A 16,829-nucleotide genomic window follows, 5' to 3' on the forward strand; every position below is an offset into this window, starting at 1 on the left:
AGAAAACACATTTGAAATAAATAGCTATATATGGTCTTGATCATTGGAATAAATAAAATGTTTAGGACCCTAAACCAAAACAAAAGTCATATAAAAGTAACATTAAAAACATTTGGGATGTCTGAAAACAGGAAATTAAAAAATTAACTGCAGAACAAGTGATCATACTAATTTTACTATCATCTTGACAAATGAAAATCAATTACATAATCAAACCTGGATCAGGAATCGTAGAGAGATGCCAGGGAGATGGTCCTGTAGAAGTTTATGGGACTTGTAAGGAGTTGGGACCGTGGCCATGGAATGAAGCATGCAATCTGGGATGGGTGTGCTACTTTACATTGGCAGAGGGCAAAAAACATAGAGATACCGTGAAAGTGTACTTGTTCTTTAGGTCTATTGTAAAATGATGTTGCTGTTTCACACTGAAATATATTGTGGGTACCAATCTGTATAGGAATATTAAGGTAGGGCATAAAAAGGACATAGATGTTATATCAACTTATATATTGAAAACTAAAAAGAAAAATGGTTTGACATTTGTAAAGATAGAGCGATGCCATACTTTCACAACAAACCAAAAATGTATTTATTGTCATATGTATAAAAACCCACTTAGAAAGTAAACACACATTAATGAATGCATTTAATTGGGCAAGTACATTTTATATAAAGTGTATTTCCATGTTTGCAGCCAGATTGGGATAACACTTACTTTATATTTGTTAAATGTTCCCATTCACATAGTATAACATAAAAATACAAAAAAGTTGCAGTTTACCTTTTTTTTGGTCTGAGGATTCCAGCACTGAAGTATCATACTTGGTTTTCTTTTGTTTATGAAAAAGCTGGGGAGCGGTACTTGCCATCATTAACACTGTCTGTACTCTGCAGGCCTATCTCATTATAATTTGTAAGCTGAATTTGAACACTGTCTGTCTTTCTTTACTGTATGTTACCTAAAGCCCCATAGACATGATCAAAATAGCGTACAAAATTTCGCTTTCGAATCGATCGTACGATAATCTGATCGTTAGTACACATTCGTTTGAAATTTTCCGAAGGGACAAACACAAAATTTTTTCTCGTTCGACACCAAATCGTATGCTTATCGTTTAATCTGTACAGTTTTTGTCCAAAAATATAATCCAAATACATTACATCAATTTCAAATTTTTATTCTGTCGTATGAGAATTTTTGTATTTTAGCAACCTATTCATTTTCAATATAGAGACTAGAATGCAAAAAAACTAACAAGAAACAAAACAAAAAACTGACGATTATTTGTCCGATTAATCTTATCGTGTGTACTAGGCTTAAGCTTTTCTTTTGGCACAGTCTCATTCCAAACTTCAGAAATGCTTGTACTCTGACACCTTCTCATTAGAAACCTCTAAATCAGGGATTTGCAATTAGCGGACCTTCAGCTGTTGCAGAACTACAAGTCCCATGAGGCATAGCAAAACTCTGACAGCCACAAGCATGACACCCAGAGGCAGAGGCATGATGGGACTGGTAGTTTTGCAACAGCTGGAGGTCCGCTAATTGCATATTCCTGCTCTAAATAGTAAGAAACAATTTTTTTTTTTTTTTAAAGGTATGTTGTGTGTATGAGAACACACAAATATATAGTGGGGTATTCTCAAATTTGACTGCAAAAGTGGAAATACACTTTAAATTCTTGCAATAATGAACAGTGAGCTAAAGTCTGGATATGGATTTCCAAGCTTGTAGCTGTGACCTAACCAAAAACCAATAAGGACTTCACTAATCACTATGAATTCTGTTGAACATTGGCATGAGCGATTGCTTGGTAAATTTACCTTAACCTCCACTTTTCATCACTAAATCACTAACCTGAGACTTTATCTATAATCCTGCATCTATAGTACTGCAAATTTAAAAAAAAATAAATAAAAATTATTGGCATTTCCCTACCTAAATTCATGGTTATAGGTCAACAACTTCTCCCCATGCTCTAAATGAGTAATGACTGGTACCATATCAAACTATGCGGTGCAAAATGCATTTTAAACAAAAAGTAGAAAATATTATTTTAAGACTCGATAAATGTCCATTTCAATTTCAAGAAGCTTTTCATTTATTTAATGTCCATCAGCCAAATACGCTCTTCGCTGGTCCTTCTTTTTGAGGCTTGTCGAAGGCGGTTTCATCTCCTGTCCTAACTTGACTAAACACAGATGGAGCTGCACATCCAGCTTGCTCTGGAAATAAGAGATGCTATTAGAAAACATATTTGCTCTTCGCTTTTTGCTGCTGTTTTTAGCCAACCGTTTAAAAAATATATATAAGTAAATGACAGCTTTAGCAAAGTATCCCAACTTCTAAGAATTGTGATTCTAGAAATCCACATGACCACCTCGATAAAGATTGTGCAAGGTAAAACAAGAATAATCTGCGCCAGGGTTGCCAACCGCCAGTAAATTTACTGAAAGTTTGTAAAAAACAGTGATTTTTTTTTACAACTGCCAGTAAATATCAGGGGTTGATAATCTGATGATGTGTTGACTTTTTAAGTATAAATCAAGCAAATTACTTTGTTATAGGTTTCGTCAGTGTTTCCATATCATGTTTATACTGTTCAAATATTCACTGTGTTAGTTTTCAATAGGAATCCTGTAATTTCTCAGGTTGCCAGTAAAAAAATGTGCTCCGCCAGTAAATTTCCCATGTTTTGTCAGTAAAAAATGCTGCAGGAGGTTGGAAACCCTGATCCGCGCTACTCCCACACCAAAATAACCCAAATGATGAAATTAAATACCTTGCATATTAAAAATGCCGTAAAGAAGTGCTGCAACCTAAAAAAAAAAACCCTGAATATAAGGTTTATCAAATAGGGCAAAAAGGATTAAGTGCGCTACTTCAAAAATCGTGTGAAAAAATGGACCCAAATCTTATCTGCGAACCTACAGGTGATGTCACATGAATGAAAAATAAATGAAAAATAAATGGAAAAAATAATAAACACAATAAAAATTGATAAAATCAACAAAAGTCCATATGTGATTAAACAAAGGTGAAGTGAGTTCAATAAATGTGAAACCAAAGGAGAGCCTATTCCTGAGGTTAGATAGAAGGACACTATCTAACCTCAGGAATAGGCTCTCCTTTGGTTTCACATTTATTGAACTCACTCCACCTTTGTTTAATCACATATTGACTTTTGTTGATTTTATCAATTTTTATTGTGTTTATTATTTTTTCTATTTATTTTTCATTCATGTTTCATCACCTGTAGCTTCACAGATAAGATTTGGGTCCGTTTTTTCACACGTTTTTTAAAGATTCGTCTATCTATCTATCCATCTACACATTTCTTTGTAAGTGGCAAACTTATAAAATATGCAGGGGTTCAAATAGTTATTTTCCCCACTATACAGTGGGGCAAAAAAGTATTTAGTCAGCCACCAATTGTGCAAGTTCTCCCACTTAAACAGATGAGAGAGGCCTGTAGTTGTCATCATAGGTATAACTCAACTATGAGAGACAAAATATGGAAACAAATCCAGACAATCACATTGTCTGATTTTTGAAAGAATTTATTTGTAAATTATGGTGGAAAATGAGTCTTTGGTCACCTACAAACAAGCAAGATTTCTGGCTCTCACAGACCTGTATCTTCTTCTTTAAGAGGCTCCTATGTCCTCCACTCATTACCTGTATTAATGGCACCTGTTTGAATTTGTTATCAGTATAAAAGACACCTGTCCACAACTTCAAACAGTCACACTCCAAACTGCACTATGGTAAAGACCAAAGAGCTGTCGAAGGACACCAGAAACAAAATTGTAGACCTGCACCAGGCTGGGAAGACTGAATCTGCAATAGGCAAGCAGCTTGGTGTGAAGAAATCAACTGTGGGAGCAATAATTAGAAAATGGAAGACATACAAGACCAGTGATAATCTCCCTCGATCTGGGGCTCCAAGCAAGATCTCACCCTGTGGGGGCAAAATGATCACAAGAACGGTGAGCAAAAATCCCAGAACCACACAGGGGGACCTAGTGAATGACCTGCAGAGAGCTGGGACCAACGTAACAAAGGCTACCATCAGTAACACACTACGCCACCAGTGACTCAGATCTTGCAGTGCCAGACGTGTCCCCCTGCTTAAGCTAGTACATGTCCGGGCCCGTCTGAGGTTTGCTAGAGAGCATTTGGATGATCCAGAAGAGGATTGGGAGAATGTCATATGGTCACCTTGTCGTGTTTGGAGGAGAGAGAACGCTGAGTTGCAACCAAAGAACATCATACCTACTGTGAAGCATGGGGGTGGCAACATCATGCTTTGGGGCTGTTTCTCTGCAAAGGGAACAGGACGACTGATCCGTGTTCATGAAAGAATGAATGGGGCCATGTATCATGAGATTTTGAATGCAAACCTCCTCCCATCAGCAAGGGCATTGAAGATGAAACCTGGCTGGGTCTTTCAGCATGACAATGATCCCAAACACACTGCCCGGGCAACGAAGGAGTGGCTTCATAAGAAGCATTTCAAGGTCCTGGAGTGGCCTAGCCAGTCTCCAAATCTCAACCCCAAAAAAAAACCTTTGGAGGGATTTGTAAGTCCATATTGCCCAGCGACAGCCCCAAAACACTGCTCTAGAGGAGATCTGCATGGAGGAATGGGCCAACATACCAGCAACAGTGTGTGACAACCTTGTGAAGACTTACAGAAAACGTTTGACCTCTGTCATTGCCAACAAAGGGTATATAACAAAGTATTGAGATGAACTTTTGATATTGACCAAATACTTATTTTCCAACCATAATTTGTAAATAAATTCTTTCAAAAATCAGACAATGTGATTGTCTGGATTTGTTTCCATATTTTGTCTCTCATAGTTGAAGTATACCTATGATGACAATTACAGGCCTCCCTCATCTTTTTGAGTGGGAGAACTTGCACAATTGGTAGCTGACTAAATACTTTTTTGCCCCACTGTATATATAGTGGGGAAAATAACTATTTGATCCCCTGCATTTTTTGTACATTTGCCACTTACAAAGAAATGAAGGGTCTATCATTTTTACCATATGTTTACTTTAAATGATAGAGACAGAATATAAACCAAAATTCCAGAAAAAGCACGGTACCAATGTTAGAAATTAAGTTGCAGTTTATTGAGAAAAATAAGTATTTGATCCCCATGCAAAATATGACTTAGTACTTGGTGGAGAAACCCTTGTTGGCAAGCACAGAGGTAAGACGCTTCTTGTAGTTGGTGACCAGGCTTGCACACATCTCAGGAGGGATTTTGGTCTACTCTTTTTTACAGATCTTCTCTAAATCCTTAAGGTTTCTTGGCTGTCGCTTGGCAACTTGAAGTTTCAGCTCCCGCCATAAATTTTCTATAGAATTAAGGTCTGGAGACTGGCTAGGCCACTCCATGATCTTAATGTACTGCTTCTTGAGCCACTCCTTTGTTGCCTTAGTGGTATGTTTTGGTTCATTGTCATGCTGAAAGACCCATCCATGATCCATCTTCAGTGTTCTGCCTGAGGGAAAAAGGTTCTCATCCAAGATTTTACAATACATGGCCCTATCCATTGGCCCCTCAATGCGGCAAAGTCGGCTTGTACCTTTAGCAGAGAAACAGCCCAAAAGCATATTGTTTCTCTGTGCTTGACTGTAGGGATGCTGTTCTTAGGGTCATAGTCAGCATTTTTCCTCCTCCAAACACGGCGAGTCCCCCTCCTCAAAAAGGCACATGTACAGTCATGTCAATGAACATCTAAGTGATTCAGAGAAGGATTGGGGGAAAGTGCTGTGGTCAGATGAGGCCAAAATTGAGCTCTTTGGCATTAACTCTCCAGACCCTACTTCTATAAAAAAAAATTATAAAGAGAACTGAAACTTCGGGTTTTTTCGTTTTGGACAGAGTGGAGATGGATTAGAATACCTGCCAGGTTTTTATTGCTCAAGATAGTGTAAAAACGTTATAGTGCTAATACAGGAAAATAATTTCACGTCTATTCTACCATTATTAATATAAGGAAAGATGGGTCTGGTGTTTTTTAAAATTTAAATTGGATCTCAAATTTCTAATTCTTAATGATAATTGTATGTCTCAAATGCTCATCCTTATTTAAGTTTAAAATTGTAAGGTATAGGTTCCATTTGTTTAGTATCATTCACAGGATGGTTACGAGCATGCACACACTACACATATGTGTCTGTGCATATGTGTGTGTATGTATATGTTCACACTTTTTTTTTATATATATGTTTATTCTTATATACATATACCGTATTTATCGGCGTATAACACGCACAGGCGTATAACACGCACATTCATTTTAAGAGGGAAGTTTCAGGAAAAAAACTTAAATTTTAAATAAGGAACTTTGAAGCAAAATAAGGGTCAGTGCCCATCTGCAGCCTCACCATTGCCATCAATGCAGCCTGATCAATGCCCATCTGCAGCCTCACAAGTGCCATCAATGCAGCAGCCTCACCATTGCCATCAATGCAGCAGCCTCACCATTACCTTCAGTGCAGACTGATCGATGCCCATCTGCAGCCTAAAGGGGACAGGGAGGGGGGCGGGACGAGCGCCGACAGATTATATACAGTGAGAATCTCCTATGATAGACAGAACAGTAGTCCAATGGCGGCCCAGGAGATGGGACTTAATACAGAGGCGCCAAGTAAACAGAGGATTCTCACTGTATGTAACCTGACGGCGCTCATCCCACCCCCTCCCTGTCCCCTTCGAGGCAGCTAAAATTGAAGTATTGGCATATAACACGCACACGCAATTTGCACCCGATTTTCATGGTGAAAAAGTGAGTGTTATACGCCAATAAATACAGTATATCTCTCTTTCAGGATGCACACGTATATATGTGTGTATATATGTGCATTTGCATACATGTGTATACCCCTATGGTTAATTTTAATCTAATTTAATATTTATTTTTTTTATTGTTTAAGAAGAATCTAACCATTTTAAATTATATATATATATAGATATATATATATATATAGATATATATATATATCTATATATATATATATATATCTATATATATATATATATATATATCTTTTTATCTTGATTTTAATCCTTTTACTACAGATTTAAATTAATGCACGATAGCATTGTCCGTTTGCACATGGTCTTGTCTTGATATCATACAATTACCTGAGCTTGTGCACCTTTCTGTGTATATGTATATATGTATATATATATATATATATATATATATATATATATATATATATATATATATATATATATATATGTATATATGGACAACCTTTGCGATTCTCTTGCACATGCTCTTATACATGTGTACACTAGTCATTAAAATTTTTAAAATGTATTATATAGCATAGAATAATAGTTATAATAATTATATTAACACTCCTTTAGATACTCTATGCCAATTTATTTCTGCTATTACATATGTGTGTACATACTCTGAGCATATGTGCATATATGGGAGTTTAGGATTACTGTCTTAGCGGTATAATATATCGCTATTCTCGATCACAAAGACATGTGTAAATATATGGATGTGCGTGTGTCCACACACACATCTATTTTATATAATTGGTTATTTTTATTTTTACAATTTACTATGACTCTGTATAGTCACTTCTGGTTTACTAAATCTGGCCGTTTGATATCCTCTTTAGTGCCAGACTTGATGTCTGAATGGAGAGGCGATTGCACTGGCGCACCTGTCCATGTTAGCCCTCTATATTCCATCTCCAACAATATGGCGGTTAGTGTTTACCATCGTAAACACATCAGTCCCGTGCGACAGCGGACGCATGGGAAGTGACGTCAGAACTGCACTTCTGCCCTGTGGACCGCAACAGGAAGGAGACAGTGTGGCGTGCGTTTCAACCGCCGCTACACCGCACCTCAGCCTGTATTCCTATAGAGGTTATGCCTGTGATAGACACCGGGACCTATACAGCAACAAGATAGAAGACAACTTCACCCCCGGACTAATGGTAGCCCCCATCACAATGGATGTCCCTGATAGAGGTAAAGTTGTCATTACTGTAATGCCCTGTACACACGATCGGACATTCCGACAACAAAATCCATGGATTTTTTCCGACGGATGTTGGCTCGAACTTGTCTTGCATACATACGGTCACACGAAGTTGTCGGAAAATCCGATCGTTCTGAACGTGGTGACGTAAAACGCATACATCGGGACTATAAACGGGGCAGTAGCCAATAGCTTTCGTTTCTTAATTTATTCTGAGCATGTGTGGCACTTTGTGTGTCGGATTTGTGTACACACGATCAGAATTTCCGACAACGGATTTTGTTGTCGGAAAATTTTATAGCAAGCTCTCAAACTTTGTGTGTCGGAAATGCCTATGGAAAATGTGTGATGGAGCCTACACAGGGTCGGAACTTCCGACAACAAGGTCCTATCACACATTTTCCATCGGAAAATCCTATCGTGTGTACAGGGCAATAAAGTCACTATTACCATGTTTGCCCTATGCATAGCCCTCTGAGCTTTCCCATCCGCAGCTTGTGATTAGAGACACACGCAGCTGTATGATGCAGGCTTATTCCCAGTGCGGTGTATGCACTGCCCATGTACACACACGCATATGTATGTGTGTGTGTGCATGTGTGCCTATGTGTATATGCATGTGTGTGGATGCTTGGGGGTGTATGTATATACATATGTATATCTAAACTTAATCCATATTGAAATTTAATCACAGACTATAGTCCGCCTCCCTTCTAGGACCATCCATCTTTTTTGGGGGAGCAGTTTTGAGGTAGACCTGGGATGTGCCTTCCAGAAGTACACATGTAAAAGTAGCTGTGAGAGAGCAACATTGCTAGGCTCTGATGAAGAAGGAATCCCTTCGAAACGCGTCAGCCAGCAGCGGTTCATATGTCCACTCCCCAGGACCCTGAGACTGCAATTAGTAGACAGACTGCCATATGTCAAAGACCTTTCTAAGCGTTAATGTCTCCCACTTTTGTAAGTAGTTTTCTTTATGTTTTCTGAATAAATGTACCTTAAGATAATGCACTAGGCTGGTGCGCCTCTTTTCTTTGTGTTTTTGTCTACTACTAGGATATCCCTATCCTGGAGGGCAGCAAGGCCAAAAGCTAATATCCAATTTGATCGTTTGATCATCTAGCCAACACACCTGTGCGCAGGAGTATTTGTTTCTTTTGTAGGTTGTTTTTGCTGTCTGTTTCCCTGTTGGGGAGATTCACCCTCTCAATTTCTCCTGTTTACCATGGTTATTGAAAGTACAAGAAAATCACAAACTTTGGGTTGTCCCCAGAAAAGTAATAGAGGGGAAATCTTCCAGTGGGTAAACTGATTCTGCTGACCAGGGGATCCCCAAGGGATTCCTTTAATTTGGAGAGATTTCCTCTCACTTCCTGTATTGGCTATGGGACAGGAAGTGAAGGTATATCTCCCCAATGGGACACAGATGGGAATAAAATTGACAAGGGATATAATCCTCCCCTCTATCCAAAATGAAAAAAAAAAAAAAAGTTTTGCTTGTAAATTTACTTTAAAGTACTGTATATTTAAATACATTTTTTTTCTTGATTTTGCATAACGTTTTTGTTTTTGCTGTGTCTGTCTCATTAGGATGATTTACTTTCACTTCTTCACTTCCTGTTTTGTAGACTCGTCAGGAATTGGGAGGCTATCTTTCCAGTGTAAGGGATATCCCCTCTTAGGAAGTTGTTATAGAAACAAATGTCTCCACTGGATGATTTCTCCTATATTTCTATTCTGGTGGCAGCTCATTCTCATTTCAAGTGACATTGGTGATCGAACAATTAGAGAGAGCAAATTGTCCTAACCGGTACACAGAGCTATAAGAACCTGACACCGGATCTAAAGTCTCACCACTTTATCCCAATCTAAAAAAGTTTGGCCTTTAATTTAAAGTGCAGCTAAAGCAAAACTTTTTTTTATTAATTTTAAATAGAGTAGGGGTGGTTGTAACCCTTGTTGAGTTTTATTTTTGCTGTGTTCACTTTGGAGAAATTTTTCTTTACTTTCTATTCTAAACACACTACAGGAAGTGAAAGGAAAAATTTCCAAAATGAAGGGAAATGTCCTTTTGAAGTTGTCACCAGAACAGGTGTCCCTGATCCTTACTGGGATATTTTCCCTCAGTTCAACCATAAAATTTAGCTTTTTCCATTACTTTTGGATAACTCTTCCCCACCATATCTAAACCCAAAAAAATAGGATTTTTACAACAGCTTATCTGTAGAATTATTTTCTTTGAAGTACATCACGGGACATAGACCCATAGTAGTTACTATGTGGGTCAGGTGATGGACACTGGCACGCCCTAAGACAAAAAGTGCACTCCCTATATAACCCCTCCCACTACTGGGAGTACCTCAGTTTTGTAGCAAAGCAATACAAGTGTATACCAAGAAGGGAGGGACCTCTGTGTCCCGTAATGTACTTCAAAGAAAAGGATTTTACAGGTAAGCTGTTATAAAAATCCTATTTTCTTATCGTACATCACAGGACACAGAGCCATAGTAGTTACTATGTGGGATGTCCCATAGCAATGCCAACTGAAGGGAGGGAGGCACAACAAAAGTAGGGCACCAAGAGACTAGAGGACTGCAGCCTGCAGTACACTACGCCCAAAGGCGATATCCTCATGACCTTTTACAATCTGGTAAATGTATGGACTGAAGACCAAGTTGCGGCCTTGCAGATCTGAGCCATGGAGGCTTGGTGATGCACTGCCCAAGAAGCACTAACAGCCCAGGTGGAGTGCGCTATAATATGAAAAGGAGGAATATTCCCTTTTAAACCATAAGCTTGAACAATCACTTGACAAATCCATTTAGAAATAGTAGATTTTGACGCTGCCTGTCCTCTTTTAGGACCATCTGGCAATACAAACAAAACATCTGTTTTACGAATCTGAGCAGTTATTTTCAAATAGACCTTGACCGTTCTCACCACATCAAGAGAATGTAGTGACTTTTCTTCCACAGAACGAGGTTCTGGAAAAAATGAAGGCAGAACAATATCCTGGTTTAAATGAAAACCTGACACCACCTTCGGTAAGAAATTAGGATGAGGCCACAATACAACCTTATCCTTATGAATAATAAAAAATATAGCTCTTTACAAGAAAGAGTAGCTAACTCTGATACTCTTCTTGCAGAAGATATGGCAACCAAGAAAATTATTTATCTCGTCAAGAGGACCAAGGGAATATCTCGAATTGGCTCAAAAGGCTGTTTTTGTAACGCCGACAGGACTAAATTTAAGTCCCAAGGGTTCAGGGGTGATTTAACTGGGGGATTAATCCACGTTACCCCCTGAATAAAGTTATGAACCAGAGAGTGTGAAGCAAGTGGTCATTGAAACAATACCGATAAGGCTGACACCTGGCCCTTGATAGTACTCAAGGCCAGCTTCATTTCTAATCCCATCTGTAGGAATTCAAGGATCCTACCTATGACATACTTTCTGAGGTGCCAACCCCTGGATTCACACCAGGAGACATATGCCTTCCAGACTCTATAGTATATGACTTTGGAGGCCGGCTTCCTAGCATTAACCAAAGTAGAAACTACTGAAGCTGGCAGCCCATGGTCTTTTAGAATGTGGGTCTCAATTGCCAAACTATTAAATTTTGTGTTTGTAAGGTAGGATGGAATAGCGGACCTTGCGAGAGAAGGTATGGCCACAGTGGTAGGGTCAAAAGGTCCCCTACCGCCATCTTTATGATCTCGGCAAACCAAGATCTCCTGGGCCACGCTGGGACCACCAGAATCACCTCCTTCCCTTCTTGCTTGATCCTGCGAAGAAGACGCGGAAGCAACAGAACAGGAGGGAACGCATAGATCAGTGAAAAGTGATCCCACGGAAGGACCAAGGCATCTGTTCCATATGCCATCGGATCCCTTGTCCTTGACACAAAGTTGTCAATCTTGTTGTTGAACCTGGACGCAAACAGATCCACGTCCGGAACTCCCCATTTCTGACATATTGAGAGAAATATGTAGGTATGAAGGGACCATCCTCCCGGGAACAATTGTTGGAGACTTAAGTAGTCCGCCTGCCAATTCTCTACCCCTGAAATGAAGATTGATGATAGGCAAGGAATGTCGTTTTCTGCCCAAGAAAGAATATGATTCACCTCTTTCTGGGCAGCACAACTCCTCGTGCCCCCTTGGTGATTGATATAGGCCACCGCTGTGGCATTGTCGGATTGGATTCTGACAGGACAATTCCATAGTCTGGACGTCCAGGCCTCCAGGGCCAGGTGCACTGTCCGAATCTCTAGAATATTAATGGGCAAGGTCATCTCTGATTTGGACCATTTCCCTTGGACAGACTTCTTCCAGGACTGCTCCCCAGGACAGAAGGCTGGCATCTGTTGTCACCACCTTCCAGGTAACCGGTATAAAGGATTTTCCTTTTTGAAGATTCTTGGATATCAACCACCAATTGAGGCTCTGACGCACATTTGGGGATAAACGCATTGGGAAGTCCAGAGCTTGGACCTTCTTGTTCCAAGTTGACAGGATACTGTTTTGCAGCAGTCTTGAATGAAAGTGCGCATAAGGATTGGCCTCGAAAGAAGCCACCATCTTTCCCAACAATTTCATGCAAAGTCGAATAGAAGAATTCTTGTTTGTCTTGACCAACTGAATCAGTTGCTTTATGGAATTAATCCTTTCCTGAGGCAAGAACACCCTCTTCTGAGCTGTATCTATGATCAGCCCCAAGTACAGCAATCTCCTTGAAGGTTTTAAGGAGGATTTCTCTAGGTTGAGAATCCAACCTAGGTCTTCCAGGTAGCTGACTGCGGTAACCAAAGTTTGGTATAGACGGGCTACCGATTGATCTATCAAGAGTAGATCGTCTAAGTAGGCTAGTATTGTTATACCCTGAGACCTTAGCCTGGCTAAAGGAGGAGCCGGGACCTTTGTAAATACTCGAGGTGCAGTAGCTAGACCAAAAGGCAGAGCTACAAACTGGAAATGAAGATCTTCTACCTCGAAGCGTAGAAATTTCTGGTGAGTGGGGAAAATCGGCACATGGAGATAAGCATCCTTTATGTCGATTTACGCCAGAAGTTCTCCCCCTTGTAGGTGTCCGGGCTGGCTCAGCCCTTCCTTCTCTGAGCTGGCCGCTCAGCTGTCGGCTAAGTACCAGCTCTCATCTCTCTCCACAGTTAACCAGCTGTTGTGGATCTGCTCGTCAGTCCCGCCTACTTAAAGATCTCCAGCTCACTTCATTCCTGCCTTCGCCTTGGTCACATCACAAGAAACCATCTCCTGCGTTCCTGTTTAAAGACTGGCTTTGCTGACATCCCTTCTGGTTCCTTATCCTGCTTGCTGTTTCTCTACTTGGATCCCTGACTACTGGCCTGGCTGATTACCCGATCTGGTTACTGAACTCTGGCTTAGCTGATTACCCGATCTGGTTACTGAACTCTGGCTTGGCTGACTACCCGATCCGGTTACTGGACTCTGGCTATGCTTTGACTACGCTTACTCTATTTACCTTATTATTTTTATCAATAATCAAGTGTGATTTTACTGTACTTCTGTCTTGGTCTTGTTCATGGTTTTTGACAGTAGCATGGAGACTACTGATCGGATTGACTCCATGAGAAAAGAACGGATATTCAAAAACCGGTTTAGATCTTTGAGATCCAAAATGGGTCTGACATCCCCGCTTGGTTTTGGAACCGTGAACAGGTTTGAATAAAACCCCAAACCTTGCTCTTCCAGTGGGACCACCGATTTTACTCTTTGAGACAAGAGATGATCCAAGGCTAGAAAGAGAGACTTCTTTTTTACTGGATCTCTGGGAACGCTTGATCTAACATTGTTTCTGCCAGCTCTTTGAAAACTGTAGAAGCCTTCCCCTCACTCAAGCGAGCGGGAGCGCACCTTCATAAGGAGGCTTTAGTATTCTGTTTTGTGGGTTTCTTCTCCCAGGTCCTTTTTTGGTCCCGGGACTGACCCTGAGGTTTACCTCTTGAACCTGACGGTGGAGCCCGTCTAGACTATCTGGAGGCTGATGCCCCTGGCACTGGAGAAGAAGCACGTTTAAAAGAAAAATGCTTAAACTTCTTTTTAACCAGTAAAAGGGAACTTTTCCCGTTAGAAACTTTTTGGATATACTTATCCAGATCTTCTCCAAACAACCATTCACAATGAAAAGGGAAACTGGCCAACAGCTTTTTGCATGGCGCTTCGGCTGACCAATTTTTCAAACATAGGATTCTACGCACATGTACCAGCCCTAGCATGAGCCGTGAGGCCTGGAGAATAGAATTTTTCATAGTGTCTACTGTGAAACACAACGCTTCTGATATCCTGGACAACTTCTGGGCCTGCTGATCAGGAATAACTTTGAGTACCTCTATAAACTGGTCCTTTAAGGACTGAGATACTCCAATCGCTGCCAGTGCAGGTTGAACGACTGAACCTGCCAGCGCAATATAGTTTTTAGAAAGGAACTCCAACTTTTTATCCATTGGATCCTTTAGCATATGAGCATTGTCTATTGGACAAGTCAGATTTTTATTTACAGGTGATATAGCAGCATCAATTGCTGGAATTCCCCATTTCTTATAAAACTCTTCCTCCATAGGATAAAGTACTGAAAACTTTTTCGGGGGAAAAAACTGTCTATCTGGGTGCTCCCACTCAGAATACATTAGCTTCCCTAGCCATGAATGGATAGGAAAAGAATGAACAGATTGGGGAGGCTTTAGTGAGCCCAAACCAGAAGTGGGCTCATCGACTGACTGCGTTATTGGCAGTAAAAATGTGGAGCGGACCAATTCAGTGAGAGACTGTACCAACAATCTTTCCTGCGAACCTGACACTTCCGTAGCAGGTTCTTCAGAAGAGGAGACTTCAGCCTCTTCCTGGTCCTTTAAAAGGAATTCATCAACTCTTGCTCCTTGTTCCTCAGCAAGAGGGTCCTGAGCAATGGACAGGGACCTGCTGAACTTAGTCCCACTTTGGGAAGCAATTAAAGCATCAATTTCTTGCTCCAAGCTTAAAATGGTTGAAGAAAAAAACCTCCTTAGTAATATACATAGGGGCTGCAGTGTTAAGAGCAGCTGCAACACTTGCCCCTCCTGATGGCTCACTCTGACCAGCCATATTACTCTCAGGGGAGGATGCCATCTTTTTTGTGATGGTTCTAGGCTTCCGTGTGACTGTAGTAGCCCTTTTAGAGCCCTTTTTTAGGTTTTTTTTTTGCACCCCCCCTTCCGACCATAGCCCGATGCACAAAGCAGAAGTACTACCAGAAGGAATGCATCTACTGCTTGAGCAATAGTCCAGCCCTGTCACCGCTATTAATACTCAGCCTGATGCAGTAGTAAATGTGTCAAAAGGAATGCCTGTCACCAAACCTCTTATATGCCACCTTTGCTCTTGTTTCCCTCCTGCAGCATGTAACAGCACAAATGGTGCCTTTTAAAACATACCTTCCCGCGCAGGACGTTGAAGGACGCCAACGCTGCGCTAAGCCCGCCCCCCATCACTTACGACCCTTCCCCTCTTTTATTAAAAGAGCTCTTTCCCGTGTGGGCTCCTGATCCTATGGGATCCACAGTGAGAAAGGAGGAATGGCGAGGGGGGGTCTGGAAGCTGCCGGCGTGCCGTGCCGTGTTTTGTTTTTTTTTTAAAAACTTGTGGCGCTCTTTCCCCGAGCAGAGGGGAAGAAAAAACGTCATGGGGGATGTCTGGTGAGGAGAGGGAACCCCCCAGACTTATCGGAGGTCTGCTGCTTGGCTGGAGGAAGAAGACTGCTGCTTCCTAGACACAACGTGGGCTGAGAAGCATGAGACGTTAAGTGCTCAATACAGCCCCCAGTGGTGACAAATAGGCATGACAACACTTACTAAATTTAAAGGAGACATTTCATAAGAAAAATTTTAAAAATGTCTTAGAAGACTCCACTTACCTTTACCTTTTCTGTGGTAAACCAACAGACCCAATTCTTACCCTTCACGGTGGGTTCTGTTACACCTTCAGGAGCTGGGAATCCTCGAGGAACCCACAATCCTGGACCTGTAATAGCACCACTGCCAGTAAAAACTTTATGGCCTTAATATCAAAAAGTACTGGATCCCAGAGTCCAGCTCTCTAAAAAGAGAAGCGTTACAGGCAAGACCTCGTTTCTTTGGATACGGGGCCCGGGTACCATTCAATTCGGCCAAAAGACACTGAATGGATCCGGCTGCATGGCTGGCCCCAGCAAGGATTGCTCCAGAGGAGCTCAGCACAGCACAGCACATCTTTACTTGTGACCAACATCTTAGACACTGGCGAAAAAACTGAGGTACTCCCAGTAGTGGGAGGGGTTATATAGGGAGTGCACTTTTTGTCTTAGGGCGTGCCAGTGTCCATCACCTGAAGGTGGCCTATAACCCACATAGTAACTACTATGGGTCTGTGTCCCGTGATGTACGATAAGAAAACACAAGTTTTAGGTTTACATATACTAAAATCGCCTTAGAAGATTTTGCTATGCCACAGAAAGAAGCAAATTCGTCCCATGGTTAGAGCAGAAACACACTGGTATTACTCATTCTACCCAAATGTAATGAATTTGTTTTTACTTCTGTAGCTCAATAACTGAAGACCCATGAGCACGATGGTCTCTACCATTCTAATTTCAGCACACGAGTACATTAGTAATGTGCTGGTGCCTTTTTAAAGCAACTCTGTTTTAAGCATAAAACATGCAATTTTGGCCACTAGATGGAGCTGATGGTCATAGGAACTAATTCTTTTTTGCCACTAATTGTCCCCCAGGTCAAATTTTG

The 16,829-nt window shown here is 40.8% G+C and overlaps 1 protein-coding gene across 1 annotated transcript in view; it reads right to left on the reverse strand.

The window, feature by feature from the left end:
- Positions 1–565: 565 nt before the first annotated feature.
- The window catches only part of MUSTN1 (musculoskeletal, embryonic nuclear protein 1), a 30,661-nt gene continuing 14,397 nt past the window's right edge, over positions 566–16,829 (reverse strand). The window contains exon 3 of the mRNA XM_073592506.1: positions 566–2,226. Coding sequence (XP_073448607.1) covers positions 2,117–2,226 — 110 coding nt within the window. The 3' untranslated portion in view covers positions 566–2,116. The remainder of the gene's footprint in view (positions 2,227–16,829) is intronic.

Source organism: Aquarana catesbeiana, linkage group LG07, assembly GCF_042186555.1.
Source record: "Aquarana catesbeiana isolate 2022-GZ linkage group LG07, ASM4218655v1, whole genome shotgun sequence".
Lineage (NCBI taxonomy): Eukaryota > Metazoa > Chordata > Amphibia > Anura > Ranidae > Aquarana > Aquarana catesbeiana.